Source organism: Cottoperca gobio, chromosome 13, assembly GCF_900634415.1.
Source record: "Cottoperca gobio chromosome 13, fCotGob3.1, whole genome shotgun sequence".
NCBI lineage: Eukaryota > Metazoa > Chordata > Actinopteri > Perciformes > Bovichtidae > Cottoperca > Cottoperca gobio.
In genome coordinates, this window is record NC_041367.1 from 6007558 (window position 1) to 6032509 (window position 24952).

At 42.2% G+C, this 24952-nt stretch overlaps 1 protein-coding gene across 1 annotated transcript in view; it reads right to left on the reverse strand.

The window, feature by feature from the left end:
• Positions 1–294: 294 nt before the first annotated feature.
• The window catches only part of ankrd13b (ankyrin repeat domain 13B), a 34872-nt gene continuing 10214 nt past the window's right edge, over positions 295–24952 (reverse strand). The window contains exons 2-15 of the mRNA XM_029446982.1: positions 21584–21719; positions 20252–20376; positions 19144–19189; positions 18584–18727; positions 17486–17726; positions 14512–14578; positions 13416–13497; positions 9269–9333; positions 7673–7809; positions 7083–7240; positions 6438–6626; positions 5655–5818; positions 3666–3742; positions 295–2715 (exon numbers count right to left, since the gene is read on the reverse strand). Of these exons, the coding sequence (XP_029302842.1) occupies positions 2514–2715; positions 3666–3742; positions 5655–5818; positions 6438–6626; positions 7083–7240; positions 7673–7809; positions 9269–9333; positions 13416–13497; positions 14512–14578; positions 17486–17726; positions 18584–18727; positions 19144–19189; positions 20252–20376; positions 21584–21719 (1833 nt within the window). The 3' untranslated portion in view covers positions 295–2513. The remainder of the gene's footprint in view (positions 2716–3665; positions 3743–5654; positions 5819–6437; positions 6627–7082; positions 7241–7672; positions 7810–9268; positions 9334–13415; positions 13498–14511; positions 14579–17485; positions 17727–18583; positions 18728–19143; positions 19190–20251; positions 20377–21583; positions 21720–24952) is intronic.

The window sequence follows — 24952 nt, forward strand, 5'->3', positions numbered from 1 at the left end:
TACAGGCAAAAAGAAAACTTGGATCAGGCTGAGGCGCTGGGAATCCATGTCACAGGGAGGATGATGGAGGTCGAAGCTGCTAAAAACAGATCAACTCTCTCCGGTGCCGACTGACGCCGCAGCTTTCCCTATCTCGTGAGAAATTAATTGCCTTTGTCACCGTCCTTCAGTCGAGAGGACTGGAAAAGTAACTTACAGTGGAATGCAGCTAAGACTCAGTGTGGAGGTCAAGGGATTTGAAGCATGTGAAAACTGTAATTTAAAAATAGATTAAAAAATAACCCACTCATGCAATGCTGTTCCAAAAGATGTTTTTTTTTTTTATTATTTGAATCATTATCTGAACTCACTTCCTAGCATACATCATGAAAACATCTTGCTGCATCGCTTTTCTGCAACATTTTTTAAAAAGTAAAAAAATTAACATTTGTCTTATCAACCAGGCAAGCTGAATGGGAAGTGGAGCGAGAGGAGGCAGAGGTGATTCTCCTCAGGTTGTGCGGATATAGGAGTGTGAAAGTTTTACATTTATTTCAAAGAGATGATAAAAACAAAACCAAAAAACAAGCTGTTGCTCTGTCCTCGTCTCTTGCAACGACACGTGTTCTTCAGTGTTTGGCTAGCCTTGAACCCTGCAATATGAAGTTACTTACAAATATGAGAGCAATATTGAACGATCCACATTTGTTGTATTTAGGGTGATTTTACAATTGCTTTTGTCTTCAGCATGTTGTGTTGTGGAACTAGCTTGCTATTATGGTGCAATAAAACCTAAAATTGCTTGTCAATAGCCTCTCCAGTGATTCTTGCGGGGAGCGGTTTCCCTCCGAGCGCGTGCTCAGATATTGCAGGTCTCCAGGCTAGACTCAAGTCGGACAAAATGAACCTCATACGGGTGCAGACCATGCTGAAATATTGTACACACACACTGTACCGTGACGACACAGAAATACAGAAATGATCCGCCCATGTAAGGTGAGAGGATGCAAATATACAGAAGAACTCTTTCTGTAACATTTATATTCCACAATCCACTTACAAACCACTATCGTGTCCCTTTATTTGTTTTGGACTACACACCGGCCAGCGACAAACTCATTCACATTTACAAACAGGTTAGTTAGTACACCAAGTGTTCATCTGGTAGTCTCATCGTATCTGTGCTCCTGCTGTCTAACGTCAGGCTAAAGCTAGAACTGGCCTAGGTTTAGTTTGTGCTCAAACTCGTCATCTACATCCATTAACAGTCATATATGTGATCCGCCCACAAGCTAAATACAGTACATTGTGTGAAATAAACTACAAAAAGAAACATGTAGCAGTTTGTTTTTTAAATGTTTTCATTAAAAACTGAGGAAGCCACCACTGGTTCTGGTTCGTAAGCACACAACTCAGTGGCAAGAGGACTCAGTGAGCGTGTGTGTTAGTGCTGGAGCTGAGCGTTGGCCTAACACGATACGTTTTCAGGTAAGAAGGTGATCTGCTGACCCCTGTGCAGAGAGCTGGTTTGGAAACACACACACACACACACACACACACACACACACACACACACACACACAGATGCACGCATCCCTGCAAACAGACAGAAGTCACTCATCCAAAAAGGCATTCCACTGAACTTGTTGTATTGGATGTGTTGTTGGTTGTAAACTGGCACTGGTCAAAAAAAGTACCATGTGGCACCAGAAAGAGGAAACTGACGTCCTACTCTGGCTGTCTGAGGCCGGACAGCTGCATCACCGTATGGCTTCGTGGGAAATGTCTGGCGAAGGGGATGGGAGGAAAAGGAAGAGGCCATTTGATCATATGAAACCACAAAGATGATTTTGGCGTTTATTTTTAGCCACCTTTTATGCGGATGTCCAATCAGTGTTGATGGTTAACGTAGGCGATTGGAACAATACATTCTTCAGTGCATGCTATACGGCCAAGAAAGCTGCAAAATCTGTGGACTTCCTGCATCCAGCGTCATCATTTCACAGTGACGTAGTTGGATGCGAGGAAGAACTACAGGCTACTTCAGTTTGTATTTCTCTGTGTCGCTCAAAAACAGAACTTCCTTGTGCTCTTCGCTTGTTTTGTAAACTAGCTACGTTTCTGGCAGGGAATATGGCATCCCAAAACACGAGTGCAGAGGATGTGCTTTGGAAGGGCTTTGGCTGATTCTGATATTCACCAGTATTTATTCGAGCCAGAGTTTACGGCCGAAGAAGGGCAGCGGAGAGAGGCTGCGGCTGCATTAGCTGTGCAAGAGTATGAGTATAGCCGGCGGGGACCCTGGGCCTCAGACGCAATGCATCCTGGTATATGTAGGCAACTCAGCTCTCTCGGTCAATAAAGCGCACACTGGGGAATTCATTGCTAATTGACTACATTCACCTTCAACACTGATGGTACATCCACATACAAGGTGCATGATCTCTTTATGTTTTTAAGAAGCCTGTCCTTTCTCTACCATGTGTTCTTGGTCCAGACCCCTCCCCTCAGACCCCTGCTGGGCCACTCAGCTCTCATTTCTCCATGAGTGACAGCTGAATGATGTGCTGCAGCTCCGCCTCTTCGCGCCGCCGCCGAATCTCCGCCTCTTCTTGCTCCCGAGCTGAGATCTCCATGGCGATACGCAGCTGCTCATTGTAGCTGCAGGTGGTTGGCTGCTTCTTGGAGGGGGTGGAGCAGTGGCTGGAGGGGGCGCGGGGCTTGTGCTGGGGGGTCCTGGGGTGGGAAATAGTGAGGGAGGAAGAGGAAGGAAGAACACAGGTTTGAAGTAGCATTTAGTTTTGTGTGTCATTATGTTTGTATTGAAAAAGTTAATAAAAAAAACTTTAATTACAGGTTGAAGTAGCTGCTCAGGCTGATAGTCACTTCCTGGATTTACACAAGTGTGAGTTAAGGTTACAGTAGTTTGGAAAATTCCATTTATACCAGCCATGACAGCGACAATGGAATTATTTCCACCATGTGAGTGTGTGTGTGTGTGTGTGTCATCATGGCAAAATGTAGTCCTGGAGACACCTTAAGTTATTTGCCGGGTGATAATGTTTCTGTGTGTCTGACTGTGGAAGTTCCCGCTACAGTCGGTGTCTCCAGGAGCACATGTTGCCATGACGACACACACACAGACTCACAAGGTGAAAACAATGCCTGGTAAAGTTAACACGCTTAAATCAACACCCGTACTGCCGACTGTGAAAGCAGGAAACTCTCCCCTCCTCCAGTACAACCCAACCCCCCCCCCACTCACACACACACACACACACACACACACACACACACACACACACACACACACACACACACACACACACACACAGGAGATGAGAGGAGAATAGCAGGATGGATAAGAGAATAGTGTCGGGGAGGACAGGACAGGAATTCTGGATGTGAGTCAGGGATTGAGGGAAGGCAGCAAATCGCCTGACGGTCAATACGTTTTTAGTTTTTTTGAGGATTCCAGCTCTTTTGAAGATAAAAGCCCCGTTCATTTTAACAACTGATACTTTATCCAACTTTATATGCAGCTCCTGGTTGATTCATGATAATAGAGAGGTTCGTCTTTGGTAATATACTGAAAGGGAGGTAAGAGCAAGACTGAGGTGTAGAGAAAAGGATAAAACAACAAATAGAAAAGACAAGAGAATGGGGGTAAAGGAAAAGAGACTGACCTCTCCAGACGACTTGGGTCACAGGACAGGGTGTGTGATCCTGGCTTGCTATTGGTCAGCGCCTCCCAGATGGTCACCTAGACACAAAGAGGAGGCCGCACAGGAAGTCAGAGAGCGAGCACAGGAAGTGGGACGGATAAAGAGCTGTTGGTGTGTGTAAAACAACAGCATCCTCCTCTCTGTTAATGTATGCTGAAGTACCTCTCACACACAGCGCAGAGACAGCCAGCTGGCTTGATTATGAATGATGAACCCATTGAATGTAACTAGACTAAATCGATACAGCTATTAATATTGATAAGCACCTGTTTAAACCCCACACTATTAATGCAAATCATACCATTAGTACTGCATTTACAACAACAATGACTCATTTAAGGGTTGGTGCTTCTGCACATGTTATACTTTATATTACTCATATATATATATATATATATATATATATATATATATTATATATAAATATATATATATATATATATATATATTATATATAAATATATATATAATATATTATTATATATTATATATATATATAATACCTTTAATACTTAAGCTGATATTCTATTATAATAATAATAATAATAATAATAATAATAATAATAATAATAATAATAATAATAATTATAATTATAATTATAATAATAATAATTATAATTATAATTATAATAATAATAATAATGATAGTGAATTAGAGAAACTAAAGGTTTACTGGATATAGGTCATGAGAAGAAATTATTCTCTTAGGCTTCAACTTTGATTAAACTTTCATGACTCTGCAAGTTAAGTTTCATACTGTAGTGAAATAGAGCATGAAAGATGGGACATCACAACCTTATGGAGTGTTTTAGAAGACAACAGGTGATTTGTACAGGTAGTTAATACTATATGCATGTAATGTCAACAGCATAGTCCACCAACACCTGTTCCTGCTTCCAAATTTGAGCTGTATTTAAAAACATTGCATCCCAGTTTGAAGCAGTAATACATCAGCTAAGACAGCAGGCTGCTGAGGAGGATTGTACACACTACAGCACAAATCCTCAGCTGCAACCTCTGCCTCCTCTACATTCAACTCCTGTATGCAAGCTAAGAAAACACCGAGGATGTTCTCTGACCTGTCTCACCAGGCCTATTTATACTCCCTTCTGTACCTCTGGAAGGAGGCCAAGGACTATCAGGACCAGGAAACAACACCTATCCAGAGGCATTGCCAAATATAATGGGTCTGGGCTCCGCACATCACAGGCAATTTATTCTGCTTATTGATTTTGTTTCCGTATTGATTGTTTTTATTTTGCAAAAAAAGGTCACTTTTATCCTTCAGTGTATCTAGTTGTCTGGTCTTGCTTGACTTATTGGTGAATTAACTGCTATAATTTGTACTAGATATTACAAAGGGGGAATATTGGGCACCTCGGTCGATATGACAACATGGCTTTGTGAACCTTGAGAATATCACGTAAAACTATTGCAATCTTCCTACAATTCCTAAAATTGTGTGCTCTAATATAAACTGCCGAAGTCAGCATGTCGAGCTAACTGGCTTACTACGTTTCATTAGCTATCTACAGCTACCTACAGGTACATTTAAGAAAAGGCTTAGATTAATTAGCTAGCTAGCTATAGCTGATTAAGCTAACCCTTCCAGCAACAGTTGTCATTTCATACGACCAATTAATGGTCACCGTTTGGAGTGACATTTTTTCAATTGCGCCGCCACGCTTTGATGGTGATGGCAAAAACATATTATGCATGTCGATATCTTCAGTAAAGTGAATACGAAGCATATTGTCAATATATTACAGAAGCCTCAACATTTCACAAATCCAGTTTTCAGGTAAGCTAAGCTCCCCCAGGCTCCCCTGTACTTTGCACCCTGCGTGCCATGCAAGAATTGAAAGCTCAACGTTGTCAAACAGGTCTTGTTTTAAGATGTCTGACTGGTGTTTCTTTCATTTCAGAACAGAGGATTATCTCTCAGCCCACCTGATCGTATTCGGAGCCAGCCTCCAGCAGACTCTGCTGTATGGCGAACTGCAGCAGGTCCTCCTCCTCATCCCTCATGCTGTCTCTCTGTTTACCCCCTAGCATGGAGTATCCAGGCGGGGGCTCAAACACACATGAGGGAATCTCTCCGGCTCGACATGACACTGCAACACACAGAGGGAAGGCAAAGGGCAAGAGATGGGAAGGACTGTTATCGAACAGTAAAAGAGATTAAACTAAAGCAGAAGAGCATTTCTCAATAGAAGGAAGAACAATCGAGAGTTGAAGAAGTTGCATCAGGTCATTTTCCTTCCATACCATCTTTCTTCTACTACTCAACTGCGTGTATTTTCACATGACAATAACTCAAGTTAGATAACATCAAGGATTTCCAGAGAGGTTCCTTCTGAGCGGTCACACAATAAATGATATCTTCGCTCCGCATGGCTGCACATTTAACTTTTGGGATTCTGATAAAGTTCTAGAATGCTGAGGAAGCCATAATCTCACACACACACACGACACAAAGAACATAACCTTGCGTCGGTGATAAATACTGCTCATAGCAACTCTATCACGCAACTGAGGTGGTGGACTGGAAAATGGACAGGCTCTGTCGTAAATGTGAGTGATATTCACACGACAGCTTGTTGGAAAGCATCTGCAGAATATACAGTTAAACTGAGACTCATGTGTCATTTTATCAGTTGAAGAAAAGGTCAGAAAAGACGTCACTATAATACAACGGGAAACACTGTTCAATGTATGCGAGTGTGTTCTTACTGGTGGAGCTGGAGCTGGAGACGCTGGAGGAGTCACTGCCTGGAGACGGGGTGTCTATCCTCGGGGTGTCCCTCTGTCCATCCCCTTCCACCCCCACTTCGTTGTCCACACGGCCGCCCGTCCCCTCCTCGCAGCCGTTCAGGTTGCTGAATGTGATCCTGGCGTTCAGAATGTGGTAGAGGGGGATCTCTGCAGGGCGTGGAGAGAAGTGGAGCAGATCACATTTTTATTGCGACTTTGTTTTGGCTTTCTTGCCTTTATTAGTACAGCTGAAGATAGACCGGGGGGAGAGAGAGGGGATGAAATACTGCAAAGGGACACGTGATAAGGCTGCTAAGCACTCAGCCCGAGGGCGCCTGCTCCACTAGGGGAGCTACAAGTGCACCTCTTTATTGTTATTATTAATTATCTGTTTTTCTCTTTGCATCAGTCTCATCCTTCAAGTAACCATTAATGTCCTTACTGCATATCAACTGAGCACATTTGTAAACATTTCTGCCCTTTGTACTCACGTTATCCCTCTATCTTCATTACTTTCCAACCATCTATTTAAATTTCCCATCATCCCCTTTATTTAACCAGCCATCATTTTAGCCTCCCTCCCTCTGTCCATCCTTCCATCTCACTCTGCCAGCCAGCACTCACCGATCTTAACAGGGAAGCCAGGCGGCAAACGCAGAGTGATGAAGTCACGCAGCTTAGCAAACAGGGCGTTCGAGATCGCCATGAGATCGATGATAGGCACCACTTGTTCTGCCAGGGACAGAGGATGGGACTCACACAACCACAACTTGGCTTTAAACCTGGAAACAAAGAACACATACACACTGACCCAAATATCTAAATACAAGTCTGACTTCATGATAATTGAAGCCATGCATGTCCTCATTTAAGTGACTCACTCTTTGGCCAGTTACACAAGGACATTGATTACATCAGCAAACCACGAATGTCCACAAGTTGCTTTCAAATGGATGCTAATCAATAATTATATTTTAAGAGGATCTCGGTGGTCAGCTGTCATGGATTGCTTATTGTAACCTGTCTGTATATATGTGTGTGTGTGTGTGTGTGTGTGTGTGTGTGTGTGTGTGTGTGTGTGTGTGTGTGTGTGTGTGTGAGCCTGTCTACTCTCTGTCTATCAGTTTGTCAGCTCTGGCACTTGGCGCTGAGTTTGGAGTTCAACTTCTTTGTATACATGGCTGCCTGTCTGTTTTCCTGCCTGTCTGTGTCACCTTTGGGTCTTGGTGGTGAGCTGGCACGGGTGGCCGATGTCCCTCTGAGTCAGTGAAGAGTTGGGGTTGAAGTATTCCTCGGCCGTCAGCGCTTCGGGGTTGGTCTTTGCAGGACTCGACATCTGGGTCACCAAGGCCTGCAGAAAGTCAATGCAGATGTAACCACATGTAGCCATTTTAAAGATAGTGAAGCTTCCACTAAACCATAATGAGAATGGTCATCAAAAGTTCTGTTAATAATCAATACCAGTGACTTATAAATTACTTTATAAAGTGCAAAGATTTCTGGCTTTTCAAACTCACTTTCTTTGCTATTCTCTGTTATGGAACAAAATTAATTCCCACCAGCTGAGATTTCAAGGCTTTCCTCTTACCTACTGACATTTTCAGCAGATCAATGAAAAGGAAAACTTTGCTCTGAAGCCCAAACTTGGAGAAGGTGACAAAGCAGTTTTCTTATTCCAGTATTTTACACCATTACAGTATGCGTCTGTTGGTTCACTGCTCTAATTAGTAGCTCAGTGTTGACTGTTAAGTATGACTTTAGTCAACCTGTCAAAGGCAAGCAACGATTACTGGAGGAAGTAGACATCGTAGCTTGCTTGCTTTACTTAGTAGAGGCTGCTACAGACTTGTGAAGCAGAAAGAGAAATTATTTGCATGTTGTTGCCTTTTCCTTACAGTTGCAGACAATCCATCAGCATCCATTTAGGGCTTGTCAAAATTGAAACATTACAGCTTTGCAATCACACAAACTATCTGCAGAGCGTACATAATTAGGATTTGCAGATGGAGCCCTGCTGGCTACTCCCAATTCCCTGTTTGTGTCAAAAGGTGACACGTTTTGTTTTTTATTAGTGCCTCTACAGTATGTAACTGAAACACACACCAAGTCTCTGGCTTCTTCGAAATCTCTTAAAACTTTTGGCTTTGCGAAAGCTTTTGGAAAAGTTTGATAAATGTTTTTATTCCTATTTATTTTATCTTAGCCATTGTATTGTCCTTAGGCCTTATTCTCTTTGTATCTGCTATTAGTGGTTTTGTCTTCACCGATTTGATCCCATCGCAAGATGATCTCTGGTATTGTTTTTATCATACGTCAAAACCAAAAAAAGTTTTTTGCCAAACCAAAACACTAGATTGTGTGTCTGAGTGTTGTGTCGAGAGGATAGAGAGGCATGAAGTTGAAAAGAGCAGAGGTGACAGTGAGGGGGAACAAGTAAAAATACAGAATACAGAAAGAGGACGAGAAAGGAGGTATGAGTCACAGAAGCTCTTCAGCAGAAACAAAAAAACATAATCAATATTTGAGAGCAGGTTGGAGCCTCTGACTTATTGTTCTACTCTGCAGGCATGCTCTCCTGTTGACACAGTGGACCAGGATTCATATGGCGATGGAGACGACGCTGAAGATGAGGATCTTTTAATGAGTACCAGTGCCAGCACTCATTAATCACTGCTTTCAGGTGAACACATCCTTGTTCCCAGCCCAGAGGATGTGGGTTTTTAATGTATTAAATTGGGTTTGAAAAGATTTGATGAAATCACCACAATTGTAATTTTATGTTTTAACATCTAAATAAAGTGTCCACTTACCCCGTTGTTAGGCCCCATGTGTTGCTCAGCAATCCCAAGGAAGTTCTGCAGTGGAGTCTTCCCACCTGAGACACACACACAAGTGTTACAGTGAGGGAATGTAGCTACACAAAGTGAAACCGTCCTGTAAGTCAAAGTATTATAAACTTCTCCCTACACTGCAGATCACCCAAAGCTGGCAGTTGGTTCTTGTTTATTAAGAGACGATGAAGCATGGACTCATTAATCTCCACCGTGGTGTCTGTGGTGTCATTCGTTCTGCAATGTTTTTCTCAAGATAACTTATTGCATTTTGTGCTACGAGCCAGCACAAAAAGAACAGAACCAGACAGCACTGAATTGAATTTAACTGAAGTAAATGATGCTTTTAAGCAGCTAAATAAGAAAATAACAATTACACATATTAACACTATACAATAAGTGTAACTGCCTTCTACAGTGGAAGTCCGGTTAAAGCAGTGGTGGGCCGTCAGGGCCAGCAAGGCCTTCTCTGCTGGCCTAAACATCATCAGGATATAAATGTATTTTTATATATTTCTTCCACAAATATGTATTAAATTATTCCCCATAGTCTATTCTCTTCATTTCATAGCTTTCCTCTTGGTTGCGCTGCTTCCAGCCTCAGATGGAGATGTGGAGGTCTGGCCTTTATGTTAGAGCTTTTATCCAATCATATTTCAGCCATGATGTGTTGCCAGGGTCCAAGAGATCTGCCCTGAGGCCTTCAGAATCAACAGTGCGGGCGCCTGTCGCTTAAAGTGAACGGAGACAAAACTGTGGCGTTAACCAATCAGTTGGCGACACCGGGGCCAGCTAGCAGGCGTACGATAACGTCAGCACGTCCACGTCTTTTGATTGGATACGCACTATTGAGAGGCAGAGCTATGCAGAGCTAGCAAACTTGAACGAGCTAATTTAGATTTCTACAAGCCACAACCCACAACCCACAATGGCTGAAGGAGGAGAAGAGATCGATTTGGTCGCAGATATAATTACAACGCCATTTTCAAGACGAACTTCTCAAGAAAAGATAGACATCGTGAGAAGAGAACGGCCAACCCCGATGCTAGCGAGCCTATCACAGCTGGGAAAAGGGTTTGTCCGATACTTTTAAATCACTAACTACAAGCGGTACCCCCGGCTCACAGCCTCCGAGAGGCACTGCACATTGTACTGCTGGGAATGCCTGCTGTTTACAACTAAATGTTTCAGAAATATTAATGTAACTCTGTCGTTAGGGTGATGCAACGCCCAGTTATACTGCGTTTTTGTCTAAATGTATAGTATCTAGAGCCATGACGTCATAATGATGGTATTAAGAGGGGGAATAATTCAGGTAGGACTGTGTAGGACATCACTGAAGGCCTAGGTGTGAAATGCACGCCCCGCCACTGGGTTAAAGTCCACTTTGCCTGAGCCAGGGGTTCAAATCCGACCTGTGGCCCTTTGTTACATGTCATCCCCTCTCTCTCCCTATTTTATGTCCCATACTGTACTATCAATAAAGGCACCAAAAGCCCAAATAATATTCTTAAAAAAAAGTAAATGATGTAAACACACTCTCTCAAGATCACAAGTACTTTGAATAGCCTGAGGGGCAATGGCGGTTCTAAGGGAGGGCAAGGACTAACTGTGGTGAATATTTTATGTTTTTTTACCCCAAATTGTATCTCCAGCGAGGGGAAATCGTAATTATTAAAGGGCAGTGATAACTAACATGTATACGGGAGCACTGAATGAGTACAGGTGGGATTTAAACTAGTTCAATCAGTGGAGCAGTTCCTCTACCAGCTGAGCTGTCAGAACTCTATTATGTAACCTCAATCTTTGAATTAATATGCACATGCAGTGGGTTGTTGCTCCACATTTGCTTCACTGCAGGTTTCAGGTTATTTAATGGATTAATAAATGTATTACATTTATTGTACATCATTTTCATCATCACATGGATTAAATGTAAACCTGTTCAAATGTACAGAATTACATCACAGGTAACTACACTTTGATTTGTAACTTAAAGGACCTGCATTTTCAGCTAAGATGCATATTTGGGGCCAATTAATGGACACATTAATGGATTGATGTATGTCTTTTTGTATCTGTTAAAGTGAGATCCTATTCTTACAATTGCTTTACTGTATGAAAGGACAGCAGGCCTCTCTGGCTGTTGAGGTTTAAATGGGCCAGAACCAGCACTGCCTTTAGGGATCTTCAGACTGAAGAAGAAAACTGTAGTAGCTTTTTATGGAGCTGTCTTCTTTAGATTTTAAAGACCCCCCTCCAGACATGTTTCGAGACACGTAGAAATGCTCTGCTTGGCATAACAATTTGGATCTGATGTGGTTTTTTGAAGTTATCTCGTAAAATATTCTGAAAATGACATGTACTCTTTCTCCCTCATTAAAACATCCAGATTCTATGAATATGCAATCTATGAGAGCTCCATCTGATTAGAACAACCTGCACAGTTCACTCAGATCCATTATCTCCTTTCATTTCTTAAAGCTTCTCTTTTATCTCCAAACAACCTGCTCTTGCTTCTAAGTATACGCGAGATATGGAAAGGATTTATCGTTAATAAGCAAGAGCATGTAAATGTGTGTATATGGATTTATATTGGAGTATCTAGGCCCTTTGTTTGTGAGCGTGTGTATGTGTGATTGTACTGGAGTATTTGCTTCATGTATATTTGAGCTATGGGGTTTATCCTATTAAATGTCTGCACAAACTCTGCACATGCATCATTCTGCACAGTGAAGCTCAAACATCAAAGTGAAGAACCAATCACCAAATAACTTCTTGAGTGGACTTTAAATTCTCTAAAAAATAAAAGAAATCTGATATATTTCTCTACACCTTTAAGAATAGTAAGGTTAGAAACTTGGAAAAGTGTCTACACCACAATCAACATGAATAACAAAAAGGATATTGTTAAAAACAAACAAGTATACAGTAAAATAGTCATTAGTAACTAAATAAGCAACAATCAGGAATGTAGCTCTCAAAAACTCTTATCTTCTTCATTAGGACGGTATGTGTGTGTGATTTGATCAGATTTGATCGACAGACCACTGACTGTCATCACATTGTGATTCATATGTTGCTAAGCTCTGATATTTGACGTCACATTGTTCCAACCGAGCCCTGCCCACTTCAGACCAGTGCATAAAAAACACAAATACAAATATCTCGTGTGCGAAAAATAACCACAACTGTTGTTACTTTAGCATAAATGATTGTGTTTGTGTCTCATCTCATCGCTCATAGCAAAACTGCTGATTGAGAACATAACATTTCAGGCACACACAATGAAGGAACCCTTTTGTTGTGAGAGTGCCAGGGGAATACTAGCAGCTGCTGCTCATTTAGATATGACAGAGATATGCACAGCAAAGAAAACATGACCAGCTTGTTTAGTGTGTGGCTTGTACTTTCAGACAGAACTGGTGCTGCGGTTGTCCTCAGTAACTAGAAACTGAATGAGTGCTAAAAGCAATACAAGAGTCCATCAGTTACTGTTAATAACAGCGGTGGCAGGGTGTGATTTGTAGTGTCCACATTTTGACCTTCGGCCCGCTGATCTGTCTGCAGCTGCTGCTTGCCTGTATGTATGTATGTGTCGCTCTTAGGATATATATTACACTCAAAGCACCGTGTTGCCTGTGTTGACAAAATGACGATAAGTAGCGCAAGGGAAGGGCAAAATAGAGTGAGTGCATCAGGAGTCCCTCTAGCACTTCCAAAAACCCTTCCCTCCTGCATATTAGAAGAGTGCAGATGGGGATTGTGACCTGGGAGAGTTGAGCCCTCAGAGGAGCCTGTGAGGGTTGATACTTGCTGACAGCGACAGTCCGTCGTGGGAAGCCTGTTAATCCTGTTTGATTCATGATCGGAACCAGAAAACAAGACGGAGCCACCGAGCAAACGTTACAGGCTGTTAGCCTGGAGCCTCAGAGTGATCTCATCGGGCTCAAGCGAGAGGGATTACTCATCACTGACTCTTTTATCGGACATGGCACAGAGGGGATAACGGAGAAATTCAGCTGCTGCAGCTGTGATGCACCTGCACATGATGAACACCTTGATGGCCAAAGAGGTGACGATGTCTAAGGCACTGAAGTGCAGTTGAGAAAATAAAAGGACTTACCTTTTGTCTTGTTCTTGTTCTGGTCTGACAGATGGTCAGTTCTGGTCCTGGTGATCAGCTCCACATTGGACGCTGCGTACACCTGAAAGAGGGCGAGACAATTAACTCTTGTGTTCTGTTGTTTAGGACCCCACTGTCTTAAACAAACATGTAATTATAATCATAATAATCATAACAATAATAACCAAAATAATAATAATAATCAAGAATATTGCAAAAGTATTCCTTTAAATATTATTTTATATATTTTCCAGAAAACCCAATATGTAGAACAGTATTGAAGTGGCAACCGTTTTCACTGAGTTTGCAGACTTGGTAAACGTGATGAAATACATACATTAGCATAAAACATTGCTTTTGCATAGAATAAGGAAATATTCCATGTTTGTTATGTTATATGGACTGTGCATGAACAAATCCTTTTCCCAGACAATGACACATACAGTATGTTGTCCTACATAGTGATGTTTAATGGGTCAATTAGACCCCAGAGAAGACTCGGTTCACTGTAAGGTCAACAAACTCTTATAAAAGTTCACAACAGAACTCTAAATAGATTTATTGGGGATTTGGAACAGCAATCACATACAGTATATGGACCAGATGAAAATCCACTGTATTGAACTATGTTTTCAGACCCCAAACAGAAGTAATGCATCATTTTCTGTAGTGGACTTCTGAAACAATGACATCAGCTCAAAACAATGTTCATAAAGCAGTTCTCACAAAATGAGATAAAGTAATGAAGAAACAAAGTGGTATAACAACGTTAACTATGTTTTGTAAGCTGTTAAAGAGGACCCAGGGTCTCCAGGACCCCCAAAGGAACATTAGAGTTAGAATTAAAGATAGATGGTAGAAGACGTACTGACTCCAGCCTTTTTTTCTTCTTGATTACTTATTCAGCGTTTATACATGTGTCTTAATTTCCACATTATAAATTGCCAGTGAACCACTCTTTCTATTTTTCACAATAAGAGAAACCAAATTTTATCTTTTGTCTTTGTCACCATACCAAAAATAACCTATTAAACCACAGATTCTAAACCCTCTAAGCTCATCATCTGCTTCGTACATGCCTACGACTTCAAGTTACCTTGGCTTCATATCCATTCACCGTCTCAGTCTTCTCGCTCCTCCAACCCAGGATACCCGTCTTGTTCCTGCAACAGAGATTCAACACATCCCACATCAGTTCTCTGTGCTCTCCACTTCCAGTCAACACACAGTTGCAATCACAGTTGGTGGAGATTATTTGCCTCTCCCAAGCAATCTGCAGATATGTAACTAGATGCAGATTAGATTTCAAGTCACAGGCTCGGGTTTTTTCTCTGTAATATGCAGCCTGAAATCATCGCAGCCTTTGTCCTTGTTTGTTGTCTGTGAAGATCAGAGGTTCAGTGTGCAATTAGGAAGTCTGCCCAGAAGTTAGTGAGGCGTATACCAACTTCATGATCCATTCACATCACTGAACTCCTCCAGGGCCACGCCACAGAGAGTGAGTTTTTAGGGATGATTTTTGTATGATATGATTTCACATTAGCCTCTGAAATTACATCAGGTATTTTCTTAAACAATTTTGGAAGAAAGGTTTTGGGTGATTATCAGCCAGGGGTGTGGCACTGGGGAAGTCAGAGTCAGAGACATTTTGTACAGACTTTTATGTTCCCCTCAGGATGAATTGCAGTAACTTTGGTAAATCGCTGACATTTGATCTAGCACCATCATCTAAAAAAATTTCAAATGTGTCCAATGCTTTGGTTTATGACCAAAATACTGTCCCGTAGCCAGAGGAACGTTCTCAGACGAGCGTCTCATCTCTCTGGGCAGTGAAAAAATAAAACGTTCACAATGCCCTTGCAATATGATGCTGAGTCAGTGTTGCACCCAAATGCCCCCGCCACAGCGATGGCACAACCAACACAACTAATGGCATTCCCATCAGCCGAAGCTATACTTTTTGCTAATTAGCAAATGCTAGCATGCTAACAGGCTAAGCTAAAATGGCAATCATGGTAAAAATGAGCTGCCAAAAAATCACAATGCATGCTGACGTTAGCATTTAGCTGAATGCACCGCTGTGTCTGTAAACTGTACACCCTTAGTCTTGTTCTCCAACTAATGTCAACAATGTCAGACAAAGTAATGTCCCTGTTTGAATTTTGAAGTTATATCATCGCTCAATTAGCCTACTGGGCTTTCAGTAAACTTTGTACTCCCTAACCCAGCCCTAAAACAGCAACACTGCAGTGCTGTTTGTGTGCTTGGCTGCGTAAAGACGTATTAACTACAGAGGTGGATGTCCTGTCTGTGGTGCCTGACAAAGTGGTTTGCTCTAAAGCATCATAAATACATTATTGGCATGTAGACAGGAGTGCTGACCAGGGAAAATGCACAGAGGTGACACTGAGGTACAAGTCTGACAGAGGGATGATTACACCGCCCCTCCCCCCCAAAAAAAGAAACACCACCTCTCCCTGCTCACTTCTCTCTGCGTCTCTTTCATAGATTCACCTATCTATCAATGTGTCTCTCTGTACTTTATTGTTCTCACTCCTGCCTCCAAAACCATCGATTCTCTATGTTTTGGATTCCGTATTGTACTTTGTCCCCCGTAGCCTTGTGTCCCATTTATCTTTGAGTCCCTTATTCTCTCTGCATGCCTTCTATATGTCCACTCATTTCTCTCCCTCATCCCTTTTCCTCTCCTCCTCCACCTTATCTCACCACCTTACCAGAATAAGTTATGTTTTGTCCTCTATGCCTCTGATTGGCCCACCTGCTCTCCTCCATTCCACTTCTTTTCATCTCTGCGTCGATGTCACTTTATGTGAAACTGAGCTGTAAAATGGTAATGTGAGCATACTAAAAAGCTCCTACATTGACTGCACACAAGCCACCTGCTCGTCCAATTGTCTTCTACCCCTCTTCTCCATTCCTCTCCTAGTCAGCTTCTGTCTCCCTCTTCCATGGCTTTTCGTTGTGCTATCTGCCGCTCCATCTCTATGTTCACTGGTGCAGCTTACTTGCAGTAGAGTGCTGAACGTTTTCGAAGTGGCCCTGAGCCTGATTCACTCAGCCTGAAGCAGATTTTATGCCTCACGACTTCCACATCACATTTACTCCTGACACATTTATTTTGACATTTTAGCCATTTGAGTTCACATAAGAAGCAAAAATATCAAGAATGGAGTATTTTTGGTTAGATTACAATTTAAAGGCAAATATAACTCTGGGAGTGACTAATGTGGCCTCAAGAATTACAAGACAATGATTAAGATTTTTGTTTTTCAGGGACTGTGCTATTCTCCGTTACTGTAAATGAGCGTGCTTAGTTTACAAGGATCGTTTTTTAGGCCATGTGTAGAGGATAGCCCCAAAACAGTAGGTAGTTAAGAGTCATAAAGGCCCCAAACTGACTCAGTACATCAGTTACATAGCAATATCTATAAGCTAAATATGCCAGAAGCAGCAAAGACCCTATTGTAGGATTGTATTAAAATGATAAAGCGTGTTATTATTAGGCCTTATGAATACAACCTTTCATTTATAACAAGAATATAATGTTATTTTTGCAGGATTGTAGAATTAACTCAATTGTATTCATTTATTTATTACTGTTGTTGTACATTGTTGTTACATTGTGTTTTACAGAGGCTACTGTGGGTGGAGAAAAGGATTATTGTGTTTGTTCTATGGAAGATTATTTCCTGAATGATTGTTAACAATAGTTTGAGACTAGAAAGAAGCACTTGCTCTTGGATTCTGCGGGACTTTTACGAAATCCTGATGTTTATTCTTGAGGTTTTATATTTTCTGCTGGATTTTCTGTTACAGCTTTATTGGAAATGAACACATCACATCATCTAACTTTGCACCACAAATGACCACAATGGGAAACAGAGTACATCAAGAACAGCTGGGTATTTGTTTTTATGGCTGGGTTATAGCTCTAGCTTTTTTCCTTTAAATGTGTTTTGGGTCAAAGCCACTACTGGAAGATTTCTGCACTAGACTGTATCTTAACATTCTCATTCTCATATTGTGTGTGTGTCAGTGTTGCGTCTGACCTCTCAAAGGCGATGTTGCGGGTGTCCAGCTGAGTGGTCACCACAGGGGCAGACAGCCTGGCTGCTACCTGCTCATCGCTGGGCTGCATCGCCCCGAGAAGGCCCAAGCCGGCTCCGTTGCTGCTGGAGGCGGCGACATTTCCACGGCCGGGTGAGAGCGACGCAAGAGACGAGACGCACAAAGTCTCACAGAATACCAGTTGCCTGTCATGGTCGACCTCCATCACCTCTGCGCTGGAGTCTGAGAGGCAAGAGGGTGACAGACATGGAATATAAAAATTCCGGCAAAGGTTATAAAAAAGTGAAGAGGCAGAGGTGAAGAAGAGGAATATTTCAAAGTAGTGAGAGGTAGAAAGATGAAAATAAAAGAAGAACTAGGAGAAAGGATGCAGAGGAGCCACTGGAGAATCAAATGAGTGAAAACAGCTGTGCAATGAGGCTACAAAGAGGCAGGGGGAGAGAAAGGATCCTCCAGGAAAGCTGCGGGCACACCTGCACCAGTCTCTGAATATTTGCTTGAATGTGTAAAATTCAGTTTTGTTAAACTTGGACGAGTGAATTAATATGATCAGCCTGTAAGGAGTCTACTGGCCCTGCAGATGTGATTTAACATGCACTGATCAGGTGCACAGTGCACTTTTCGGGTGCACATGATCCGGTGCACAGTGCACTGTTCGGTGCAGTGAACTGTTCAGGGTGCACAGTGCACTGTTCAGGTGCACAGTGCACTGTTCAGGTGCACAGTGCACTGTTCTGGTGCACAGTTCCGGTGCACAGTGCACTTTTCCGGGTGCACATGATCCGGTGCACAGTGCACTGTTCGGGTGCACAGTTCCGGTGCACAGTGCACTGTTCAGGTGCACAGTTAGGTGCACAGTGCACAGTTCAGGTGCACAGTGCACAGTTCAGGTGCACCTGAACAGTTCAGGTACCTGTTCCAGTAAAGGTAAAAAAGTTGCAGGAATTTAATTTCCTTGCCTGGAGGGAAAGACAGGATTTATTTCAGCAGTAAAAGTTCTTTATAAATAAATATATCCTAACACAGCACACACTCAAATAAACATTCACACACAATAAGTCTAGAGTTTGACCTCTGACCTTGTCCTCTGAAAATGAAGCTCCGGTTTCCTCTCTGCCAGGTCATCTGTTCGAAACCCATCAGAGTTGTGTCAACACGGAGACAATGACCACTCTTCCAAACTCTGTAGGTGTCGCTGGGGCAGATACGAGACACCAGAGGCACTAAGGACAAACACGGTCACACTTTAAATCAAACTGTGTCAGCAGATATCTCTTTCTGTTGTTTTCATTTGATTCATGCTGGCAGTTCTTGAGCGCAGTACTACACACTTCAGTAGTTGGTTGTAACAACAATTGACGCACAAAATCATGCAATTAGTCACAAGGACGCTACAGAGACTAATACTGAAATGATATCCACTTGTAGTTTTGTAAAGCACTTAAGCTAAAGAGCACATGCTGTTTATCTCTAAACCCAAAGCCACGCATACATTTGTGCAGGAAGTGTGTCAGTGTCCAGTAAAACAGGAAGAAACAGGCCTCTTCAGCCCCAGAAGAAGATAATGACATGATTAGATTTTGAGTAAACTTGTCGGTGCTCTACTGCTTTATGGACTGGAATGAAAGACTGGACTCACCCCAGCTGGTAAACTCCCATTTCATCTCCACGTAGAAGTCCTGGGCCTGCACAGAGAGAGGCAGAGAGAGAGAGAGAGAGAAGGAAGAGACGGGGGGGACAGCAAGACAAATGAGAAAGCAACGGGCATTGATAAGGAGAAAGATTGAGAGAGTTGGGGAAACAGAAAATGATGAATTTAAAGATGGATAGATAGAAAGAAAGGGGAATTGCAAAGCGGAGGAAAATAACTGCAGTGATGCTGCTTTATTGTCTGTTCCAAAGATGGGGAGACCGGCACAGAGAATTGCTTGTGTATGTGTGGGTTAATTATAGAAGTGATGGATGGAGGGATGGAGGGCAGAGTGATGTGAATGGCAGCAGCAGCAGCAGCAGCAGATGAAGAACGGTGCGCGATGGTTGCAAGTGCATGTGTGGTTGAGTGTGAGCACTCTGTCAGAGTGTAAGGGTGTTGTGTCTACCATGTGAGTGGGCTCGAGTGTGTGTGTGTGTGTGTGTGTGTGTGTGATATTATGTGTGTGTGTGTGCGTGAGTGTGTGTGTGTGTGTGTGTATCGGGGAGCCAGCTGGAGCAGATACACAGGGAGACAGACTGTGTGAAGGCAGTTTCCTGCATCTCTGCCACTGTTCTCTGCATCCTCTACTACTGCAACACGATCTGCTGCACCTCAACCCTTTCCTGTCTGTATTATCACCATTAACCTTCAGACTCCATCGCTGCTATTGTGCCTTTAAGTGCGGAACTCCTTACCCCTCAAAATTACCCAGAGACAAGGCGCTTTGCAGCATAGAGACATATTATTTTAATGTATTTCCCTTGTTGGGAAGTAAACAAAGTTATTAATACCTTCAAACAAAACCAAGCATATTTTATCATAAAACAAGGATAAATATTTAAAAGATTCATCTGCATTTCAAATTAATGCAGCTCTGCTCACAACCCCCCCCCCCCCCCCCTGATATGCCTCTGCAGTTTGCTTGTGTATGCATGTGTTTTGTTTCATGTATGTATTATATTTTTAGGTGTGGGTGTATGCTGTGTGTGGTCATAGAAGTATCTTTTTCCATGTGTGCATCAAAGTATATGTCTGTGTTTGTGTGAAATCCCACTTGACGCAGTTGCTCCAGCAGGACGGGGATGCCCGCCAGTCTCTTGGCAGTCCTTTGGTAGTCACGGTAACGAAGCACGAGACGCACCAACTCCGGATCTCTTGTGCTCACCGCCTCCTGAAGAACTGAGAGAGAGAGAGAGCAAGACGGAGAGTAACACAGAGCCAATCACTCAGACCTCATTTAAAATTTATGTACAAGAGCAATTTAAGGAGAGCAGCAAGAATTGCCCAAACTGAAGTAGGCCAAAGGAAAAGCTGATACGACCAATTACTGCCGCTCGCCGATCATTCATCAGACTGCCACTCTGCTGTTAATCTTACAGGCTGTTCCACACTTGAACAGTTGTATAACAATTCCCTTTCTCTTCCCTTAACAGCCTCGTGTGAGTAAAGGCTAGCGCACACAGTTAAAACAATCTACTCGTTTCACCTACTGACTCGACACAGTGATCGGATCGGGAGAAACAAAAGAGGATTACGTGATGATACTCTGCAACCACAGACAGAAACATTCACGATAATACCAGCTTTCTCGTGCTTAATTCATCACCATCAAAACAAACAGTCACACAAGTTAAGAGGACGGCAGCAAAAACAAGCCCAAGGATGAGGGAGAAGATGTTCTACGAAAGAGGGGATGAAGAAAAGCATCATGAGGACAAACTCTTAGCAACTAGAGCTGGTGGGAAATATTGTTGTGCACCATATTGCAAACACAATGTATGCTATATTATACATTATTATATTATCATGGTCCTCTTATTGTAACCAAGGGGGCCACAAGCAGTTTTTTTTACTGCAGATGACGGCCGTGCTCGACATGTGCAACTCTTCTGGTCTGCACACGTGCAAGAATGTTCTTTATGCATATTGTTTTAACAATAAATTAAAACACATCACATAATTAGACAAGAAGCCTTTCTTCCTCTCATGGTTAGACTCAATATTTCTTATGATATTGCTTGTGGATATCGAAGGTGCGATGAGTAACATTTTAACATGATAAATGGCAACACTGTACAATAAAGGTACACATATTCCCAAATGCCCAAGTGCTATACAAATAAAGCTTATTATTATTATTATTACCTTATTATTACTTTAAGATTTTATATTTTTATGATTTAAGAATTTGCAAACTATAATAAGTGTTACCCATAAATCATTTCCACAGTTACTTTGAGAAATAAATGGTCTTTGGTAGAAAGTACCAATTGTCTCCACCAACGTCTCAGTGTTGACTGTGATTATAACGCTGTGTCATAATTACTTTGACATCATATTTATAAAATGCTGCATGTAGTGCCTTCATCTTGGAACACACACTCACCGGTCCATCCGTTGCGGTTCTCCTTGCTAACGTCAGCTCCGTGCTGCAGCAGGAACCTGGCACAGTCCAGGTGGCCCAGCGTGACGGCCAGGTGGAGAGGAGTCCGACCGCGAGGGTCCAGAGACTCTAAATCAGTCTGCATGGAAGAAGAGGAGGAGGCGGAGGAGGAAGAAAAAGGGAAGTAGAGAGAAAAGAGAGCGTGAGAGAGGAAAGTAGTTTTCTTCTCAGACAGAGGGGGAGAGACACAAGTGTGAAGATGACAACAGCAAGATGGAAAGCGACACAGTGACAGGTGCTAATACATCTGACACCACACCAACATGGTGCTACACTATCCCACTTATTATCTGCGCTGGATGGATTGAGTGTAGCTAAACACAGATAGGAATATCTGCTCCACACCCAGAACGTTTTAAGTTATTCTTCAAAAGGTTCAGAGGAGGTTGTCCGTTTGAATCCCTGGCAGGGAAACGTGAGCAGGTAAACTAAATAAGGAGCACACTTGTCAATGTGCCATGGAATCAAGTAAAGGTTTATAGCCTTCTCTGTGGCCAAAGATACTATTGTTTCTTCTCCTAAACATGTAACTGTCTGACAACAACATTGATGAACAGGAAGCATAATTAATGCCTCGCGCTTTACTTCAGCGCTCAGCTGCTCTCTGTATTTATAAGCCTGTCAACACGACCCTTATTTATCAGACACACTACATTAGTGTTAATAAGTCATATCAATCATACCAATGCTCTGAAATGCTACAAAGAATCCTTGCAGGGGGCTTTTAAAAGACATATTCAATCTGTATGCTGAACGTAGCTAATTGCTGGCTTTAGCTTCATAGTTAGATTATAGAGTGATATCAATCTATTCATCAGCAAAAAGGCGTCGTATGCAGCATTGGATTAAAAGCAAAGGATAAAGCATTACTGACATGTAGCCAATGTGTCAAGGGGAGCGTTTTATAAATATTGATCCACAACTGTAAAGTATCGTCCGTCGCAGGTCTTGTAATGCTTCATATGTATTTACAGGACTGTTAGTCCAGACATTGACTGGAACAACTCCTTACTGTCACTTCTGCCACAGATTGTACAAACTGTTTATAGACAGGAAGAAGGATCATGTCACACAGCAAACACTTTACTCACAATATGTAGCCTACATGAGCTGCATGTACACCTGAAGAGATATACTGTCTCTAATGTACTGTCTGTAACACTCTGCATATAACTGCCCATCCCACTCTCTGTCCATTCTCCAGGCAACTCTATGCACCACAAGCCTGTTGCATTTCTCTGCATTGTGCTGCACTGATCTCAGATCTGCCATCCAATTAAACGCTAAATGCCATCGTTCAGGACCCAGGCTGATCCAAGGTCAGTTCTGTCAGTCCGCTGCAGGCTTGAATACTAATGAAGGATTACTCTCGGAGATACGTTTAGCGTTTCTCAGAATCAGCACTTTATTAAAGACCTTAAAGAAGCTATGGAAAATTCTTTCAAGGAATATTTGAAGAACATTGTGAGGGTTTGAGCTTTGTTTTGCATGTTTATAATATTAATATCTGATGTATCAGAAATATGGCTGAGCAGGTGAATTCAGGGAAGAGGCAAGAGCCAGACAGACTCAGCAGTTACATTATGAATTAGTTTGCCTACTGTAGGTTTCTGTTTCTGCTATTTGAAAGGGAAATGAGGAAAACCGCGCTGGATACACACAAACATCAAAGAGCGTCTGAATGCAAAGATACACTAGAAACACACACATGGACACTCCCCGACTCTTAAAATGCTTAATTGTATTGAGTTTAGTAAAGCCTAACTCAATAATAAGAACATGATATCATGGTTTCAGTGTGTTAATGGGTGTACTATCTCTGTACTCCTTGGTTAACAGCTGTCTGCTCTCCACAGCTCTTTCAAACGCAGCCCTGCAGAGAAGAGAAGGATTGACACGAGTAATGTGGCTATAGACATTTCTATTGGAAGAAACTTCCTGTACAGAAGCAACATCTGTAACATGTAAGACAAGGCAAAGGTGGACGAGGAGAGAAAAAGAAAAGAGCGACAGATTATTGTTGCAAGTGATGGCTGTGGCCATAAAGACATGGGGAGGGGTGAGCAGAGAAAACAGACGGAGAAAGAGAGAAGGGAGGAGGAGAGGGGAGCTGAAGGAGACAACAACATGAGAGAGTCCCTCAGGAGCCGCAGAGACTGGGGAATGGACAGTGGGAGTGTCATTGCGACACAGGGGAAGAAAGAGAGCGTTCAGCGTGTGTGTGTGTGTGTGTGTGTGTGTGTGTGTGTGTGTGTGTGTGTGTAACCCAAGCAGTGTCTCAAAGGATACTGCAGACAACATGTGCTTGAGCAGCACAAATATGAAACACTGTCAATGTCACAGGAAGAAAACTCTAAAGTAAAGTGTCCATCTATTAAAGAGAAAAAGTCTGCACAACCCTCAACTGAATATTAATGTTGACCCTTGGAAACCATTTCCCGCCCAAATGGAAACGGTATTTTGGAAAGAAACCTTCACATTGGGTTGTAAGCACATGAAAGGGAGAAAGAAGAGAGGCTGCAGCAAAGCTAGTGGTAAAAGGAGATGAGAGAAAAAGAAATGGAAGAATTAGAGAAGAAAGAAATACTGTCTCACAGCCGTCCTTTCATCCTTTGCTCCCACTTTAAGTGTCTGCATGTAATGTTGGTGATTATCAGTTTAAGCTTATTTTACAGCTGTACTCGATTTCAATGATATATATATATAATACAATATATATATATATATATATATATATATATCTGAGGGTGAATGGCTGAACAAAGGTGGGAGAAAGAGAGGGAAGGAAAGTCAAGAAAGGGTTGCAGTGAGGTGACTATAGGTCAAACAGTTATTTACTTTTACTTTACTTTTCATACAGAGCAGGTCTAGACCGTATCATTTAATTTACAGAGACCCAGCATAACATTTTCCCATGAGCAAGCATTATACGTGAGGATGTAGCGGGAGACAGATGGGAGAGAGTACAGGATGCTGCCAGTATGTGAAATATATAACACAGGATGACAGGGTTACAACAGAGCAATCCACTAAAGCTGCTGTAGCTGCTCCTGCCTCTGCTTAACTATGATGTAGCTTCTGTCTTTGTTAAAGAATAATAGAACAAAAACAAGACGAAGAGGATACATTTCACCTGTCTTCTTGGCTTCTCCATGATGAATTATACTAGTCGGCACACTTTATTATTTGCTGCATTCATTATCTTCATTGCAAGTTGGTAATGTTGTTGAGTGCACGTCAGCTTGTTGATGTCTCTTAAACGGCCTTATTCAGTCTTATTCAGAGTCAGAGTCTTCACTGAGAGCATCGTAA